Below are 16,480 nucleotides of genomic sequence, written 5' to 3' on the forward strand. Positions count from 1 at the left end.
GGGAGAGCTGGAGAAAGCTTAGCTTCAGCCATGAGTCAAAAATTATTTTGGCCTCCTTACTTAGTATTATGAAGCCATTTCATGCCAGCCTGTCACTGGGTCTATCATTTACAGTATATGAGGCACAATGTGGTAAGGGCACCACAAAAGGCTTAATGCATAGCCCCCACGAGAGATGACGTAACTTAACTTGTCTACTCTTCCATCCATGATTGACAGCCAATACAATGTTATGTAATTCAGATTTCAATACATTTTATTGGCAAGGCCCTTCGCATTAATATTTCCATGCACTCGCATCCTCCAGTTATTCAACATAATAAATCAGCGGCGAAAAAAACTATACAATCATATATTCTTTAGAAGTACTAAATGATGCAAAATGTAAGGATCTCTTTTCATTTATGGAATTCTTGTCAAGAAAATATGATTCTATTGTTTTTTTCGCCCCTGATTTATTATGTTGAATAACTGGATATATATATATATATATATATATATATTTAAATATATGTTAAACTCCTATTAAAGTATCCATCTATCTACTTCCAGTGGCACTTGCTCTTGACTGCTTTGCCTCATAGCTGGGCGACTTGGCCTTTTTGAGCTCACCTTTCTTGTCACCAAAGTGCTTATCATGTCAGTGCTCAGGGTTGCTCTGTATTGGGTCTTGTTTATGGTAACGAGACTGAAAATCGTCATCTGACGTCATGATTTGTTTTATACCTGCAAGGCTTGTAGGTTGACTGGCTGCAATAGTAGGAATTATTTGCTACGTTAACAGTCTGTAGTCAAACACCTTTGCAATGGTCACTTTGCCCCAACAGAGCGATTCAAAGTTAGAACAGGGAGTCTCCGTGGCGTTTGAGTTAATGTAGTTATTCACACCGTAGCCGTCTCGTAACCAGGCTAATCACATCATATGCTTGCTAACTTTTTTATACAAATGTATCTGAAGGTTATACACCTTGAAATGAATCATCTCGTTAAGTTACCGAACACGTGTTTTAAATAACGTTGTATATGCTTACATTACGGTCACACACAAAAAATGCGTCCAGCAGGGATTCCAAAATTGTCCGGGATTTTGCCAATTAGTTACGTCTTTACATGTTTGGAAACTGTATCTAAGACTTACGTTCCACCTTCTTGCGCGAGCTCTGACTGTAGACAGAATTTTCATTGGTCAAACTTTCCCAGTGTTGACAGATATTATCCTCCTAATACGATCATTTTGAGCCTTATTTACAATCTGGCAGCACTGACGCCTACCGCCACTGAATATGCCCCCCCACACACACACAAAAACAAAACTCATCGAATCTACACGATTCACGTAGGTCACCTATTTTGTTTTCAAAACGGCGAATTTCGCTGAAAGGTGAGTGATTCTCATGCCTGTGTTTGCCTCTCGCCCAGTGCTAAACGTTTGTTCGGCGGGTTGTGAGAGGGTAGCATGTTGATATTTGAGCTGCTGTAGGATCACACAGTTATTAGGCTCAGCCTCGTCATTGAGAGCACACGGTCAGGATGGAAATGATAACGCTAAACATGTCAACACCCGATGAAACAGAATCGTTATGGCAGCAAACAGATAGCCGGCTAACACACATTTATGTACACATGGAAACATACACACACATACACACACATATCCACAAGCACACACATACTGCATGTAATCAGGGACATAGGCAGGCAGTGACCTTGGGTGTAAGAGTCAAGGGGAAAGAGAGACTGACAAAATGATGATGATAGAAAAGGCAGAACAGTGGTGAAAAGAATAAAATACCAGAACAACCACAAAGAGATCACAGAGAGGAAATGACGTATTGAAGAAGAGAGAGTGAGAGAGGGGTAAAGAAAGGTAAACATAAAGAGAGTAAAAACAAACAACAGAGTAAGGGCCAGTAGAAAGGAGAGCGGTGTGGTCCTCCACTCACAAGGCCCCCTGCTGATCTTTCACTGTGAACTTCAGGCCGTGGCGGCTGAGGCGCTGGATGAGGGACGTCTTCACAAAGGCAGTGCCGGGTGTGAACACTCCACCCCTAGAAACAGTAACCATGTTATCCATACAGCGAACGACGGGAAGCAGTACACAGGCATACTATCTCTCACACACACACCTACACACACACACACAGGGAGCTACACTTACTGTGAGAGAGACCCACACCTGGCTGGATTGGGGCTCCCCAGAGAGGCTAGGAGCTAATGACGAGTTGTGTGGTGGCCAAGACTACATGCACTGTTCCACCCAAACCTCTAACCTTTACCCTTAGAAGACACACTAGCTAGACCGTCAGTGGCCATAACTTTGTTTATGTTTGTGTATTGGCCTCCCTGGCTGAGGATAATACCATAGAGACCATCCCCATTATACCAGTGCCATGATACAAATCAGGAGTTGGGTTTAAGAAGCTTTGTGGTAGTTTATAGTGCCAAGCCTGTAAACAATAGCCTGGATACCAGCCTGAACTCCGCCCACAAAATGTTTGGTGTGGGAGATTCAGTCTGGAGTCGAGCTAGTTGGGAGGGTTTAAACGGCCCCGAAAAGGGATCTGACCATTCAAATTGTAAGGGCGGGCTTTATACGTTGATGGACAGACATAGATAGAATACCGGTATACATCGAACAAAGATGGCGCCGTCTCGGGAGCTTAGTGGGACATATTTGATATGATTTAAGGTATCTACACGACTTTTTTTATGTCTACATTGACTCGGTTAGTTGTGTATACGCAACACCAATGTTGCCTAGGATTGTAGGTCTTAACTTATGCACTCTAGACCATTATTGAAAGGTTATGCTAACAGCGTAGACAAAAAAAACATTAGAACTAATGGTAGCTTCTAGCCTTGAGTGCTAATTAAGTAACGTGAGCAGGCATATCTCAACAGATATTGACAGCGCATTCATTTTGAAAGAGGAACAGAGAAACGCGATCAAGGCATTTGTCGATTGAAAAGATGTTTTTGCCGTCCTTCCTACGGGATCAGGTAAAAGTTTAATCTATCAGATGGTAATAATACTACGTTGCTCTGATTGGTTCTAGGTATCCAATTCAGCGAAGAGGAATTTTCTTTCCTGGTTCGTTGAAACACGCCCCATAATCACAGCCCAGTGGTCCGGTCTCAGACTCATATTCTGACTAGAATTATGAGTATGACATCGTCAGGCTATGTAAACAATGCACCAGCACTAAAGTAAATAAACCAGCCTCATTTTCTGGCTTCGATGTTATTGAGCACGGGGAGATAGTGTGTCTATCTTACAGTTTGCAGAGTCATCTGGCTTTATTTGACCTTTTGATTGATGAGGATATAATAGTGTAATTTGGAAACCATCTTAACAGCAACGTCTATATTTGCCAAAGCGTTTTGTATCTTTATGACAGGAAAGCTAATTTGCGTCTATTTCCGTCCTGGCCACCCGACTCAGTTTTAATATGTGTTACTCAGTTTCTTCAGGGGTATCTACTAATAAAGGTGTCTAATTAACATCCCCTCGGCTCATTACCTAGATCCATAAAAAAAACACTTTGTTGTGTACGAAAAATGTGACCCAGAAATGTTGTGTTAGCAGATGTATTTTTTTCCTGGAGCTTGTCTGTATTTTTACATCCCCTTGTTGTCGTCTTCATTTTATGTACCATTATGTATTGGACATGAATGCTTGACAGCTCCAGTCCAAAATGAGGCCTAAATTAAACATGTCTTCAGGTGACAGATGACTGAGAGAGTCCAAGTGATTGAAGACATGTACAGCTGCCAGAGATTCGAAAGCAAACAGTCAGAAAATGGGGCCTGTCTTAATCTCTTCACCACATTTAAACTGAAACTGAAAATATATAAAGACATTCCGTTCATTAAAGCTCTTTTTCAGCTATGAAGAACCCCTACGGGCCATTTTTTGGAAAGAAAAAAGGGTCCTTATTGCCTGTGGTTTTGCATAAAACAATAAACCCGAAAGAACCCATAAAAGAACATTCTGTGTGAGACAGCAGAGACAGACTTGGCTGCAGGACTCACCTCTCTGGAAGGGAGTGGGGCTCATTCAGGAAGGTCACGGCTGCCTGAACCATGACGATGGGGGTGACAACATAACCCGGCTCTAGGGAAACCACAGCAACAGTAACCAGGGTCAGCTATGCCCAGAAAGAAAGTTAACTTTCAGAGAGCTTTGAGATGAAGATGTGGAGGTGGAGTAGGAGACAGAGAGAGAGAAAGAGAGGAAGAGAGAAATGGAGAGACGCAGTACCAGCTCCTCTGATCTCCGTGGTGATCCTGTTGCTGGGCTTGCCCTGGGAGGGGTCCTGACCTTCTGTGTAGCCCTCACCGTAAAACGTCATCTGGAAGCTTGTACCATCCATCTGAGGAAAAACAATATGGTTTGCAGTCTCAGAAAAAAAAACAGGTCCAGCACACCCACAATCTTCCTTCAGTGTAGGTTTTAATTAGAAACCTCCTATGCATTGGGCAATCTCTATCTGCAAGCATGAACATGTTCAGCCCAGTAGAATACTTAAAGACCTGTGTGAAGCTGCTAATTGTGTCAAATATGGACTCATGCAGAGCTTTTGGTTTAATAAAGATCCTGTAAAGAATTTCTGTCCTCTCAATCAGAATGTATAGTTGAAAGGTAGAATAATCTGTCTTTTTAATAACATACTTTCCTGGCACACATTGGGAACTGACATACAGCCGCGGAAAAAATTAAGAGACCACTTCAAAATTATAAGTTTCTCTGGTTTTACTATTTATTGGTATGTGTTAAAGTAAAATGTACATTTTTGTTTTATTCTATAACCTACTGGCAACATTCCTACCAAATTTAAAATAAAAATATTGTCATTTAGATCATTTATTTGCAGAAAAATGACAATTGGTCAAAATAGCAAAAAAGATGCAGTGTCTTCAGATCTCGAATAATGCAAAGAAAACAAGCTCATATTCATTTTTAAACTACACAATACTAATGCTTTAACTTAGGAAGAGTTCAGAAATCAATATTTGGTGGAATAACCTTGATTTAAAATCACAACTTTCATGTGTCTTGGCATGCTCTCCACCAGTCTTTCACATTGCCGTTGGGTGACTTTATGCTACTCCTGGCGCAAGAATTCAAGCAGCTCGGCTTCTTTTCATGGCTTGTGACCATCCATCTTCCTCTTGATCACATTTCAGAGTTTTTTTTATGGGATTCAGGTCTCGAAATTGGGCTGGCCATGACAGGGTCCTGATCTGGTGATACTCCATCCACACCTTTACTGGCCTGGCTGTGTGGCATGGAGCATTGCCCTGCTGGAAAAAACCTGGCTGAGGTTTGTAAAAGACCATAAGGATTGAACCAAAGCCGACTGGAGGGTCTCCTAGTTCGTCTTCTCTGATGAGTCCAATTTCACAGTAGGTGCAAGACTCTGTGGCTTGTAGGCCTCTCCAGGTCTCCGTCTAACCATCAGACGACCATGTGTTGGGCAAAGCTGAAAATTGGGCTCATCAGAGAAGACGAACTAGGAGACCCTCCAGTCGGCTTTGGTTCAATCCTTATGGTCTTTTACAAACCTCAGCCAGGCAAAGTACAACGTTGTCCCGGAAGAAAAACTTGCTTCCTTTTGCTCTGACAATGTTCCCCAACTCTGAGAAGTGTTTTTTCCAGCAGGGCAATGCTCCATGCCACACAGCCAGGCCAGTAAAGGTGTGGATGGAGTATCACCAGATCAGGACCCTGTCATGGCCAGCCCAATTTCGAGACCTGAATCCCATAAAAAAAACTCTGAAATGTGATCAAGAGGAAGATGGATGGTCACAAGCCATGAAAAGAAGCCAAGCTGCTTGAATTCTTGCGCCAGGAGTAGCATAAAGTCACCCAACGGCAATGTGAAAGACTGGTGGAGAGCATGCCAAGACACATGAAAGTTGTGATTTTAAATCAAGGTTATTCCACCAAATATTGATTTCTGAACTCTTCCTAAGTTAAAGCATTAGTATTGTGTAGTTTAAAAATGAATATGAGCTTGTTTTCTTTGCATTATTCGAGATCTGAAGACACTGCATCTTTTTTGCTATTTTGACCAATTGTCATTTTTCTGCAAATAAATGATCTAAATGACAATATTTTTATTTTAAATTTGGTAGGAATGCTGCCAGTAGGTTATAGAATAAAACAAAAATGTACATTTTACTTTAACACATACCAATAAATAGTAAAACCAGAGAAACGGATAATTTTGAAGTGGTCTCTTAATTTTTTCCGCGGCTGTATACGCTCAGCAAGGCACACTGACATGAATGCAAATGAACAAATGGACAGGGCTATAAAAAACTGATGAGCTGGGTGACAGTTAATCTAATTTTCTATGCGGTGGCCATAACTAGATGAGCTGTTCCATCATGAGCCTCACACCAGTGAAAGCCACACTGCCATCACAGTCAGAGGCCATGTCTTTGCTCACTCCCTGAATGAGGGGAATGGTGTTGTGCTGGTGCAATGTTCCAGACTAGGACACTTCCAACACTGTGCACTGGTTGGTGCCCTGACCCAGACGAGGACACTTCTAACAATGTACACTGGTTGGTGCAATTGGTAGAGCAACATTCCAGCAAAACTCAAGACAAGAGCTGCTTGGGCTCAAAGCCAGGTTTATTTGTTAATGGTGTACAGTATGTACAATAAGCTTTCTCAAGGTTGTGTATCTTTCATTCTCCCTCCTTTTCCTCCCTTTAATACTAGAAGGCACCCAACATATCATGAGTATTTCTGCCCTGTGGGAAAGGCACTGCTAACAATGCTAACAGTCAGGGGCGGCCTTTCCTACAGGCGGGTTAGGCGGCCGCCTAGAGCGCCATCTAGAGGGGGAGCGCCAAATAATGCGCCCGAAAAAGAAAAGAAAAAACACAATTTTTTTTTTTTTCCCCGGACGCATAAGTTGGCGCTCCTTCTATATCTCCAACCAATATTTTGACATAATAAAATAAATCTAACTTTAGGGTAAAATGAGCCAAAACTCGAAAACGGAGGGCTATGTTCTTCATTGGTGTTGTTAGATCATGCTAGCATAGCAAGACATTTGGTGCGAATGTGTGTGTATCCTCTGAAGAGGCTTAACCCCAACGGCGTGCATGACTAGACGGTCCGGATCACAGAACTAATCGAAATATTTCTTTACCGTCGGAAAGACAGGTGACAGTAATGATATTACAACCCCGCAAGGTGCAGGGAAGTCCACTTATGATGTACAATACACATTAAGGGTTGCTACAATATGTTATCATGAAAACACTAATGATGAACACAGTATTTCAGAGATCAAACTGATTTTGGAGAAACACTGTATAATGAGCAGATAAACAACACGTGGGAAAACATTAATACAACTTCTTCAGGGGGTTATCAAACATTATTGTGAATGAGAACATGTACATGGATTTATGGGAACAGCCGCTCGACAGGTCCTCGTCTGTTGCAACTAATTACAAATCAAACTTATTCCAACAATATCACATAGGCCTATGCGCAAAGTAACGTATTCTTTTAACGACATTGAAGCGAGGAAATACATTTCGCCACAAAGCTAAATTTAACAAATAATGATAATACTGACTGTAACATGCCGGCATAGTCGCCCCATAATGCCGTGCGGCGGGCGCATATACTTTTCTATGTGTGATAATGCACTAACGATGTACCTGTTCCTTACTGTTCTTATTGCATGTCGTTGTTCTGTGTTGGGACTGAGTTTATACAGGTGTGTGACGGTAACACAGTCTATTTGCTGCGATCGTTGTGTTTATGTGAAATAATTGCAGTCTTACAAGGCAAAATAGCGTTTGAAAGTTGCAATTGGGGCGCCAGGAGTGAAGCTCGCCTAGAGCGCCTAATGTGCTAGGGCCGCCCCTGCTAACAGTAGTATATATATTCATTGTAACACTAAGCACTGCTCATACATGTGAACCACCACACCGTGGGGGACTCACCTGCTTCTTGGTCGGCCCTGCTTTGGAGAACATACCCCAGGAGAAGAACTCTGGGAACTATAAGAGAGAAAGACAGGAAACATACCCCAGGAGAAGAACTGTAGGAACTGAGAGAAAAAGAGGGGGTGGGAAATAGGCAGGTGCGGGTGACCTTAGCCAATGAGGCCGCTCGCCATCAGGAGTCTGTCTAATCAGACGGCAGCGTGATTATGATTAAGTGGGCCCTGAGAGTGTGTTTAATGGTGGGGGTCAGGGAGTGGGTTCACCTACTGAGCTCAGCAGGCCTCTGCCGATGCTGAACTTGACCAGCAGCCAGAAGAAAAGCCCTGAAAAGAGCAGTTTCAGCACGGCGCAGACTCCCCCCACGCCTGCATACGCACAGTACTGCACCTGAAGAGGAGACGTAAACAGAGTGTCTGTGAGTGGGTGTGTGTGTGTGTGTGTGTGTGTCTATGTCTGAATCATCAAGCACTCTAGCCTACACACAGTCTCTCCTCTCTCAGGTACTCCTTAGGGAGAACATGCACAGTGGAAATCTAGATGAGTGTGTGCTTGCATGCGACTGGGGAAAGAGGACCACATTTGTGACTGGGTAAACGCTTACGAAGGTGTGGGTATGGGGGAGGGGGTCAATATGTAAATGTATGAGGGTGTAGAACAGTGTTGCCTTAAGCACAAATGTACGTGTGAGCAGTAGCATAAACTGTATGTAAATGTGTGTGAGAGATCATATGTGTTTGTGTGAGTGTTAGCCTGTAAGTGTGTGTGTGTGTGTGTATGTGTGTGTGTGGTGCAGCTTAATGACGTGGAAATTACTGAGGAAAGCTATGAATCACAGAGATGAATCATCAGGCCCTCTCCTCTCTGATAATGCCCTGAGTGTGTAGTTCTGTGATTAAAAAGGCAACCAGAAAAGTTCTCTCTCGGCTTAGTGTGCACGACATCCCTGAAACTGAAGAGGGCAACAGAGTCTGAGACATAAATAGAGTAAGAGAAGTAACAGCAAGGTAGAGAGCGAGAGAGAGAGAAAGAGAGAGAGATAGCGATAGAGAGAGAGATAGCGATAGAGAGAGATAGAGAGAGAGAAAGCGATAAAGAGAGAGAGAGAGAGAAAACGATAGAGAAAGAGAGAGAAAGAGAAAGAGAGAGGGATAGCGGTAGAGGGGAGATAGAGAGGGAGAGAGATAGCGATAGAGAGAAATAGAGAGAAAGAGAGAGGTTACTCACAGGAGACTGCTGATGCTCCTCATACAGGTAGCGCTGAGTCCTTCTCACTACTGAAGGGTCAGAACCCATGAAGGGCACTGCATACTGGCCTATCTCCCTACAGTAGAACAGAGCACCCCTGCAGCACGCACACACACACACACACACACACACACACACACACACACACACACACAGATAAGTGCATACAGAAGTATATGCACACATAACGCACACAGACACAAGTAAACAACCCTAGGTAAGCACACACATACAGAGGCCGTGCAAATAAGCACCCACAACACTTTCAGACATAAGCAGATACAAACACTCATTTACACTCCACACACACACACACACACACACACACACAAACACACAGGAAGGGAGAGAGAGAGAAACACTCTCACACACAACCTGGAGAGGATGGCTCAATCAATGCTTAACCGTCATTCAATATACAATCAGAGACACCCTTAAAAGACTTCACAGGACATCACGGACCTCTTCTTGATCTTGGCTCCCAGTACTGGCAGCGGCTTGTGGTTGAATTGCTTCCTGAGAAAGCGCAGTCTTGCTGCGTCTGCAAAACCAAAGATGGCTGACTGCCACGTCGCGTCATGGCCACAGCCTCCCTACGGAGCAACACAGAGATGTGAGGAAGGCCAGGATCTCAGTGTTAAGTAGCCCCATCTTCTTCCCTACATTACACCGCAAGGGGCAAGGCAGTATACAAGTGCTAGATAAACTACATTTCCCATAATTCCTTTCCAGCGCATGGAACATAGAAGTTTAGAGCTTATTTTAATGGATAATACTGTCTATACAAGTCTCATAAAAACTGTTTTCATTTACAGCATACTGACATTTACATTACTGATGTACGAGTTTACATTCATGTTGACATTATTCATCACTCACAGGCACTTTATCGGTGTTATGATAGTGTCATAAAATGTCATAAAATCAGGTCATGGGTTGACATTAACATGACAACTACCAAAACACATCACACTGTAACAAGGTGACCGTCTTCATTTTCTAATGATCTGTCTGTGGCCATCAACAAACAAATGCCATATTCCTTGTATTCAGATCTGACCGTATGACATGGAGTTGCATCAGGAAGTATCACTTAAATGCTAATAGGCTGTGCTAGCTTACCTCTGAGCCTATGCTGACAGTCAAGAAGCTCTCCACTGCTGTGAGCGTGCCTTAGAGGGACAGACAGAATAAGAGAAAATAAAGAATAGTCAACCTAACAAATACTATCAGTATGACAACACAAGTACTACATTTACAACAGTACCTAGTCCAACTGCCGCACAAATGTTGTTCAAGTCCTTCTGTAGTCTTCATTTTATAGTTAAAACTGTAATTCTATAAAGAGTGCTGATTTTGACAGTGGTATTGACCCCTTTGTCCATTGCCTATGGCGTAACGAAAGCTGATGAGGGCTTGCTTAATTTAGCCAAATCCACCATTTCTGATCAATCTTCTGGCTATGGATCTCACTCTTCTCTGTTTGGGCCATAGAATATGAATGCTGACCTGTGATCACTAGAAAATCTAGTATCCCCAATGTGTGCCCCACATAGGAAAAGGATGAAGAGAGAGAAAGAGAGATAGAAAGAGCAAGTGGGTGTCAAGTGTGTGTTGTGTGCCAGTGGGCATCAAGAAGCAGGCAGTGGGCAGTCTCCCCTCATGACACTACATCAAAGAGTGAGGGACGAGAGAGGAGAGGAGGGGAGTGAGGGAGGGAGTCTGGGGGGGGGGGGGCTTCGGAGGCTCATACAGGCTTACATCCTCCCTGCCCACCCGCTGGACTAAATCACATTTACAAACACAGCCTCTGTCACACACACACACACACACACACACACACACACACACATACAAGAAATCACACTCTCTAAGAGACACACAGACTCAACATGCTAATCTGTTTTGCATATCAAGAAGCAGCAGGACTATGGGCTGTTTTCTGTATTAGCATAAGGTCAAAAGTCCTCCCTGAAGAAAAAAAAATACGTTTATAAGTTAAAAGTTGTTTTATAAACATTTCCTGAATGATAAAACATACTTTGTGTTTGTGAAGGTTAGGGGGATGGAGTAAAGTTTCTGTTGAGGCCATGATTTTACGATTACCTTGATTTGGTTCGAGTGTATGTGACTTTGTGTGACACACACACACACACACACACACACAAACACACACACAGTGTCCCACCTTTAAACTGTTTGGCTGTGTAGAGGAGGCCCATGTCTGCTGGGATGGAGTCAAAGCCACAGCTGCTGATGATATAGACGCCACTCTCCCTGGCCTTTCTGTCTAACACCAGCTGAACGCCCTCCAGAAACTAGGACAGCAGCGGCACAAACACACACATTTAGAAATGGAGAACAGAGAAAAAGAGAACTTTATGGACACATATGAAGAGCAACACTAAATGACATAATCAGTCAACTACATGTGATTTGAATACTAATATGTGGATGTGTTTACATGTGGAAGAGCCTGATGGTTCACATAATGAAATGAGACAGAATAATGCAACTGTCTTATGATAAACATGGTAAAACCGTTATAAATGCAGACAACCATACAAACCAAGTGACCACCAAGACAAACCTGGAGGACTATGGATCACTCATCTACAACATTACTGAGGTGACAATTAACTTGTTGCAAATTATCTTACACTCAAAAGTTTGGAATCACTGAGAAATGTTCTTGTTTTTGGAAGAAAATCACACTTTCTTCTATTCATACAACCTTAAATGTATCAGATATATACTGTAGAAATTGTTAATGTTGTACATGACTAATGTGTATTATTTTGAATAGATAGGCATAAAAGGCCGGTTGTCTACCACCATCACTTCTGTATTTCTATAGGATATAGAAATCCTAAATTATCATGTTAACGATAATGTATCATTATAAAACCTTTTATAATTACATTTGTGTGGCTGGGGACTTCTGAGCTGTTTAAGAAAGCAATAAAACTATTCCGTCTTTGGGCTACTTAAGCCTCTGGAGCATCAGCACTTAAGGAATAGACAGGCAAATCTAAGTTGAGGTGTTTGGATAACAGAGAAGACTTTGGTGTAAGTTCAGTATGTAATTTAGACAGAGTAAAAGGAACCTTTAACAAGGAAGGCTATTACACCATTTTACCAGAACTCCATCGCCATGCCATACCCTGGCAAATTTTCAAGCACAAATACATTTCTAACTCTTGACTATATTTTCAATTAATTCAGCAGCTTACTGTATTTGATGGATAAAAATCCCTGTCATTTTCCGGGTGAATGCTTAGTGTAGTGTACTGTATACTATAGGACTTATATCTAGTGACCTTCATCTGCTCAATGACATTTCCCTATTGTCGTCTGAAAGCATGTTTCCATGGGTGAGTTCATCAAATGCTTGGTGACATCATAGGATACACTTGCTGCACATGTAGCAGCCAAGCTACAGTAAGACTAGAGGCATTCCTCATAGTCTGCATTCTCAACCACAGTTCTGTAAACACAGATGTAAGGCTGTTTAGGCCCTGCCTGGTCTCCCTTGGTCTCACTAACGCTGTGCACCTGTGCTGTCTTTGTCTCTGTATTACAGTAGGTGGATTACTCAGGTGTGAGTAGTCCCTCCCTAATATGCAGGCCCGTAAGGCAGGGATCACACTGGAAATAATGAAATGGCAGAGGCAAAAGTAACGCTCTGTCAAACTATCATGATGGTGCATTTATGTGATCCCTGCCTAGGAGGCCTCCTTGCTCCAGACTGGCTGGCTTTCTCAGCTCGTTCATTTTAATGTACACAGCATTTTTCCATAATCTTAATCTAGTCTTTCTAAACTCTATTATTGCTATTCACAAACTGTGCGTGGCCTCCCCTTCACGTTGCCATACTCTGAGCCAAGCGTGCGCAACAATGGCTGACTGCTATGATCAGGCTTCACATTTAAAAACGTAACTTATGTGGATTTGTCTGGGGAGTTAGATGCAGATGACTTCATCCCTCATTCTGGGTTTTGTTTGTTCGTAATTACTTTGTCTCAAGTTTAGCTGGCCCATGTAGAGCATCACTGTCAAATGTGCTATAAAAAATCAGTCTATATCCACTCTAAATATATTCACATTCATTAAGATCATGACCCTCTTGCTGACTAGTGCAGAGGCTCATTTGACTGAGTGGTTTGCTGGCAGCAGAGACGAGCTGAGTGACTCACTGCCGTCACAGGGGAACATGCATATTAACAGCGCCTATGATGCTTGATGTAAAGCACCTCTGGGCAGTGTGCTACAGTCTGCACAGAACATCAGGAACCGTGTTACAGAGCTGCTCATGGAGGAACACACCAAATCCTCAGTCTCGGCTGAAGTAGGAACAGCATAAGGATGTGTGAGTTCCCACTGATCAGTCTGTGGAGGTTCGCACAAGAATACTGACGAGAATTAATGGAAATTCATAAAATGGCAGCTATTTACTAAATTACTTAATGTACACCTTTTGTTGTAGGTCCAACTGTGACAAACCACTTTTGATAATCAATTACTCTTCTATAGTGACCATCCTGAATCCAGCAGGGTTCAGTCTTGTGAAGTCATTGTTTTAGTTTATTCTAAATAATTAAATAATAACTGCTCAGGTCTCAATGTGTATGTAGGGTAGTCACCCATGATAGAAGTAATATCTTATCTGAATTGCATCAACTACATCTAAACTTATTTCCATTCTGTGTACAGTTCTATACGTGCAACAATGACATTGTCCTTTTCAACACTCCCAAATGCCAGATTAAACCCAGTGAGTGTGATGGCACTGATGGGAGAAGTTCTACCTGTGGTTCTCCACAGATGTCAATGTAGTGTGCTCCGTTCTCAATGCACGCCTTGACCACTGGCTCCCCGTAGAGCCTGTACTGTGGAGGGAGGAAAACATTGTGTGCATCAGTACAAAGAAGCTTGTTTGTTCTATGCCTTTATAATGAGCAGGAGGCGTGTTTGTTAAATAAACAACATGGCTGTGCTCCCGGAGGAAATGGATTTTGTTTTGCACATCCTGCATTTTCCAAAGCATCAGATGTGTGAAAAAAGCAACTGCATCCACATGCTGAGTTTACTGACAATGGTGGCTGTTTTTGTGGTTGAATGCACTTGCAGCTAACACAGTATTGTCCATGCTACATAACACAGAGCCATTGTCAAGGCTTGAATGCAGGACAAGACACACTGTAGACAGATGTGAAAGATAATTTCTTCTCGCTCTCTCACTCTCTCTCTCTCTCACACACACACACACACACACACAGAGGCAGAGAGACAGACACACACACACACACACACATCTCTAGTGACTTACTGGTCCAACACAGTTCAGCACAATCACAGCCTGCTTGCACATGATGGCCAGGGATTCTGGTTGATCCACATCGGCCACAAGAACCTCCACAGCGCACTTTAGCTCTGGCGTATCTGCAAAACAAAACCTCACAGATATGGAGGACAACTTTGGTAAAACAGTGGATTCCTGGAAACCACCAGGACATTCTGATGGTGATGAATTAATTTAATTATGAGCCAAATATCTTCACACAAAATATTTTCACACAGATGATGGTTGATACTTTGTGTGTTTCTAACAGATTACATTAATGTTCCACAATAAGTCATTAATGGTTAATATTAAATACATAGGGCTGTACAATTCATTCTATTTTGGCTGTAGGTGTATGCAAAATGTTTTCTCTTAAGGCCCAGTGGTATTTTACTCATACTTTGGCATTTGCCTTTATAGTGAGCCTTGGATGCAATAAACGCTACGCAATATATCCTCCATACTGCTAAAGAGTAATAGGTTGGCCTGCAGTTCAAAGATATTCGCAGGACAAATTTAGAATGTACGGCTCAATGGCGCCTCCTTCTGTGGAAATATTTGAGTGTTTGTTGGGAACTTGCTGCACAGATTTCACAACGACAACGAGTAAAAAAAGGCACTTCTAAAATCATTCGTTGGTTGAACCCTATCAGTTTTACATGGCGTTACGTTAGCGCATTTATCGAATGCCTTTTAATGTAGGCCTACGAAAGATATATTCGTTTTGATAATGAATATTCAATAGAGGTTCAAATAACAGACATGGGGTGAACCCCTGCCATGCGCCGGTGAACATGTTTTAATTTAATCCTAAATAGGCCTGAGGAGGTAGGCTAACAAAATAATATATATTTTGAGTCACAGCCATAATAACCTGCACTATTTAACACACAATCACTGTATTTCTGGCACTGTCTGTTCCATAAATAATCTTATGAGTGAGCTTCTTATTAATCTTCGTTTTCATGTATTATACGTAGCCTACCGAGGGTATTAGCAACATGGTTGAGAACTGTCTCAAGTTTCCTCCTGCTTCTTCCTGCTACCGCCCATTTCAGCTGCCCGTCGGGTCCTTCGTCGATTGTCCTTGCTACCTCTTCCACGACAAACTGCCCAGTAAAACCACTAGCTCCGAATACTACAACATGGTAGGGTCTCCTACTGGAGGTGCTCACCGCCGCCATTGTCAGCCCTCACAGACATGGGGCACTCGACGTGTAATGTATCGAACTAATCTTGAGGGATTAGAATTAGTGTAGTATTAGTACTTGTAGGTCACTGGTTGTGCTTGCTGAGTATAGCCTACAACCAACTCGACATAAAATACATTTTAACAAAGGACATCCACCGGTTCAATTTCAGTTTTGCTGCTGTTGAACGATGTAGCCTATTATGAGTTATAAACAGAGACTGATCTAATGATTCCAAAGGTAAAAAGAAACATTGTCGCGATTTAACTCATTCTCACCCTGTTTTCCTTGAAATGAAATGTTCATGGTTTCACTTGAAAGAACTAACAAAAGTCTACCTTCTGTTAAAATTTCATGCAAATATCTGATAAAATGAGGAAGTTACAAGCAAAAACATGTGAATAATAAGCGTTTTCGGTCACATGACTTCCATTGTAAGTAATGTATAATATTTTGATATAATCGGTGATATTACAAATACCATAACTCTCTCAATCCTCAACTGATTTTCACAACCCAGCTGTCATTGTAAAGGCTCTGTCTAGTCATGTGATTTATTTGGAGTTTAGGGGTGTTTGAACATTTTGTCATCATACCTACATTTAAGGGCGACTGTGACATCTTGTGCCCAGGGATTTATATGATATGGCAGATGCGACTAAACGTGTTATGGAATGGTGTTTGCCTATGGCCTATGAACAGTAATATCCTTTGTATCATC

At 42.2% G+C, this 16,480-nt stretch overlaps 1 protein-coding gene across 1 annotated transcript; it reads right to left on the reverse strand.

Moving 5' to 3' along the window:
• Positions 1-483: 483 nt before the first annotated feature.
• On the reverse strand, positions 484-15,753 carry sccpdhb (saccharopine dehydrogenase b; the record flags this gene model as incomplete). The annotated part of the gene is made up of 12 exons (XM_080833520.1): positions 484-2,048; positions 4,033-4,114; positions 4,262-4,373; positions 7,978-8,034; positions 8,248-8,367; positions 9,205-9,322; positions 9,688-9,818; positions 10,348-10,397; positions 11,414-11,543; positions 14,034-14,114; positions 14,555-14,667; positions 15,555-15,753. 12 exons carry the CDS (start codon positions 15,751-15,753, stop codon positions 1,940-1,942), a joined length of 1,302 nt encoding a protein of 433 aa, XP_080689646.1. The 3' UTR covers positions 484-1,939.
• Between the last annotated feature and the right edge of the window lie 727 nt (positions 15,754-16,480).

The sequence above is a fragment of the Sprattus sprattus genome (assembly GCF_963457725.1).
Source record: "Sprattus sprattus genome assembly, chromosome: 2".
In the NCBI taxonomy this organism is placed as follows: domain Eukaryota; kingdom Metazoa; phylum Chordata; class Actinopteri; order Clupeiformes; family Clupeidae; genus Sprattus; species Sprattus sprattus.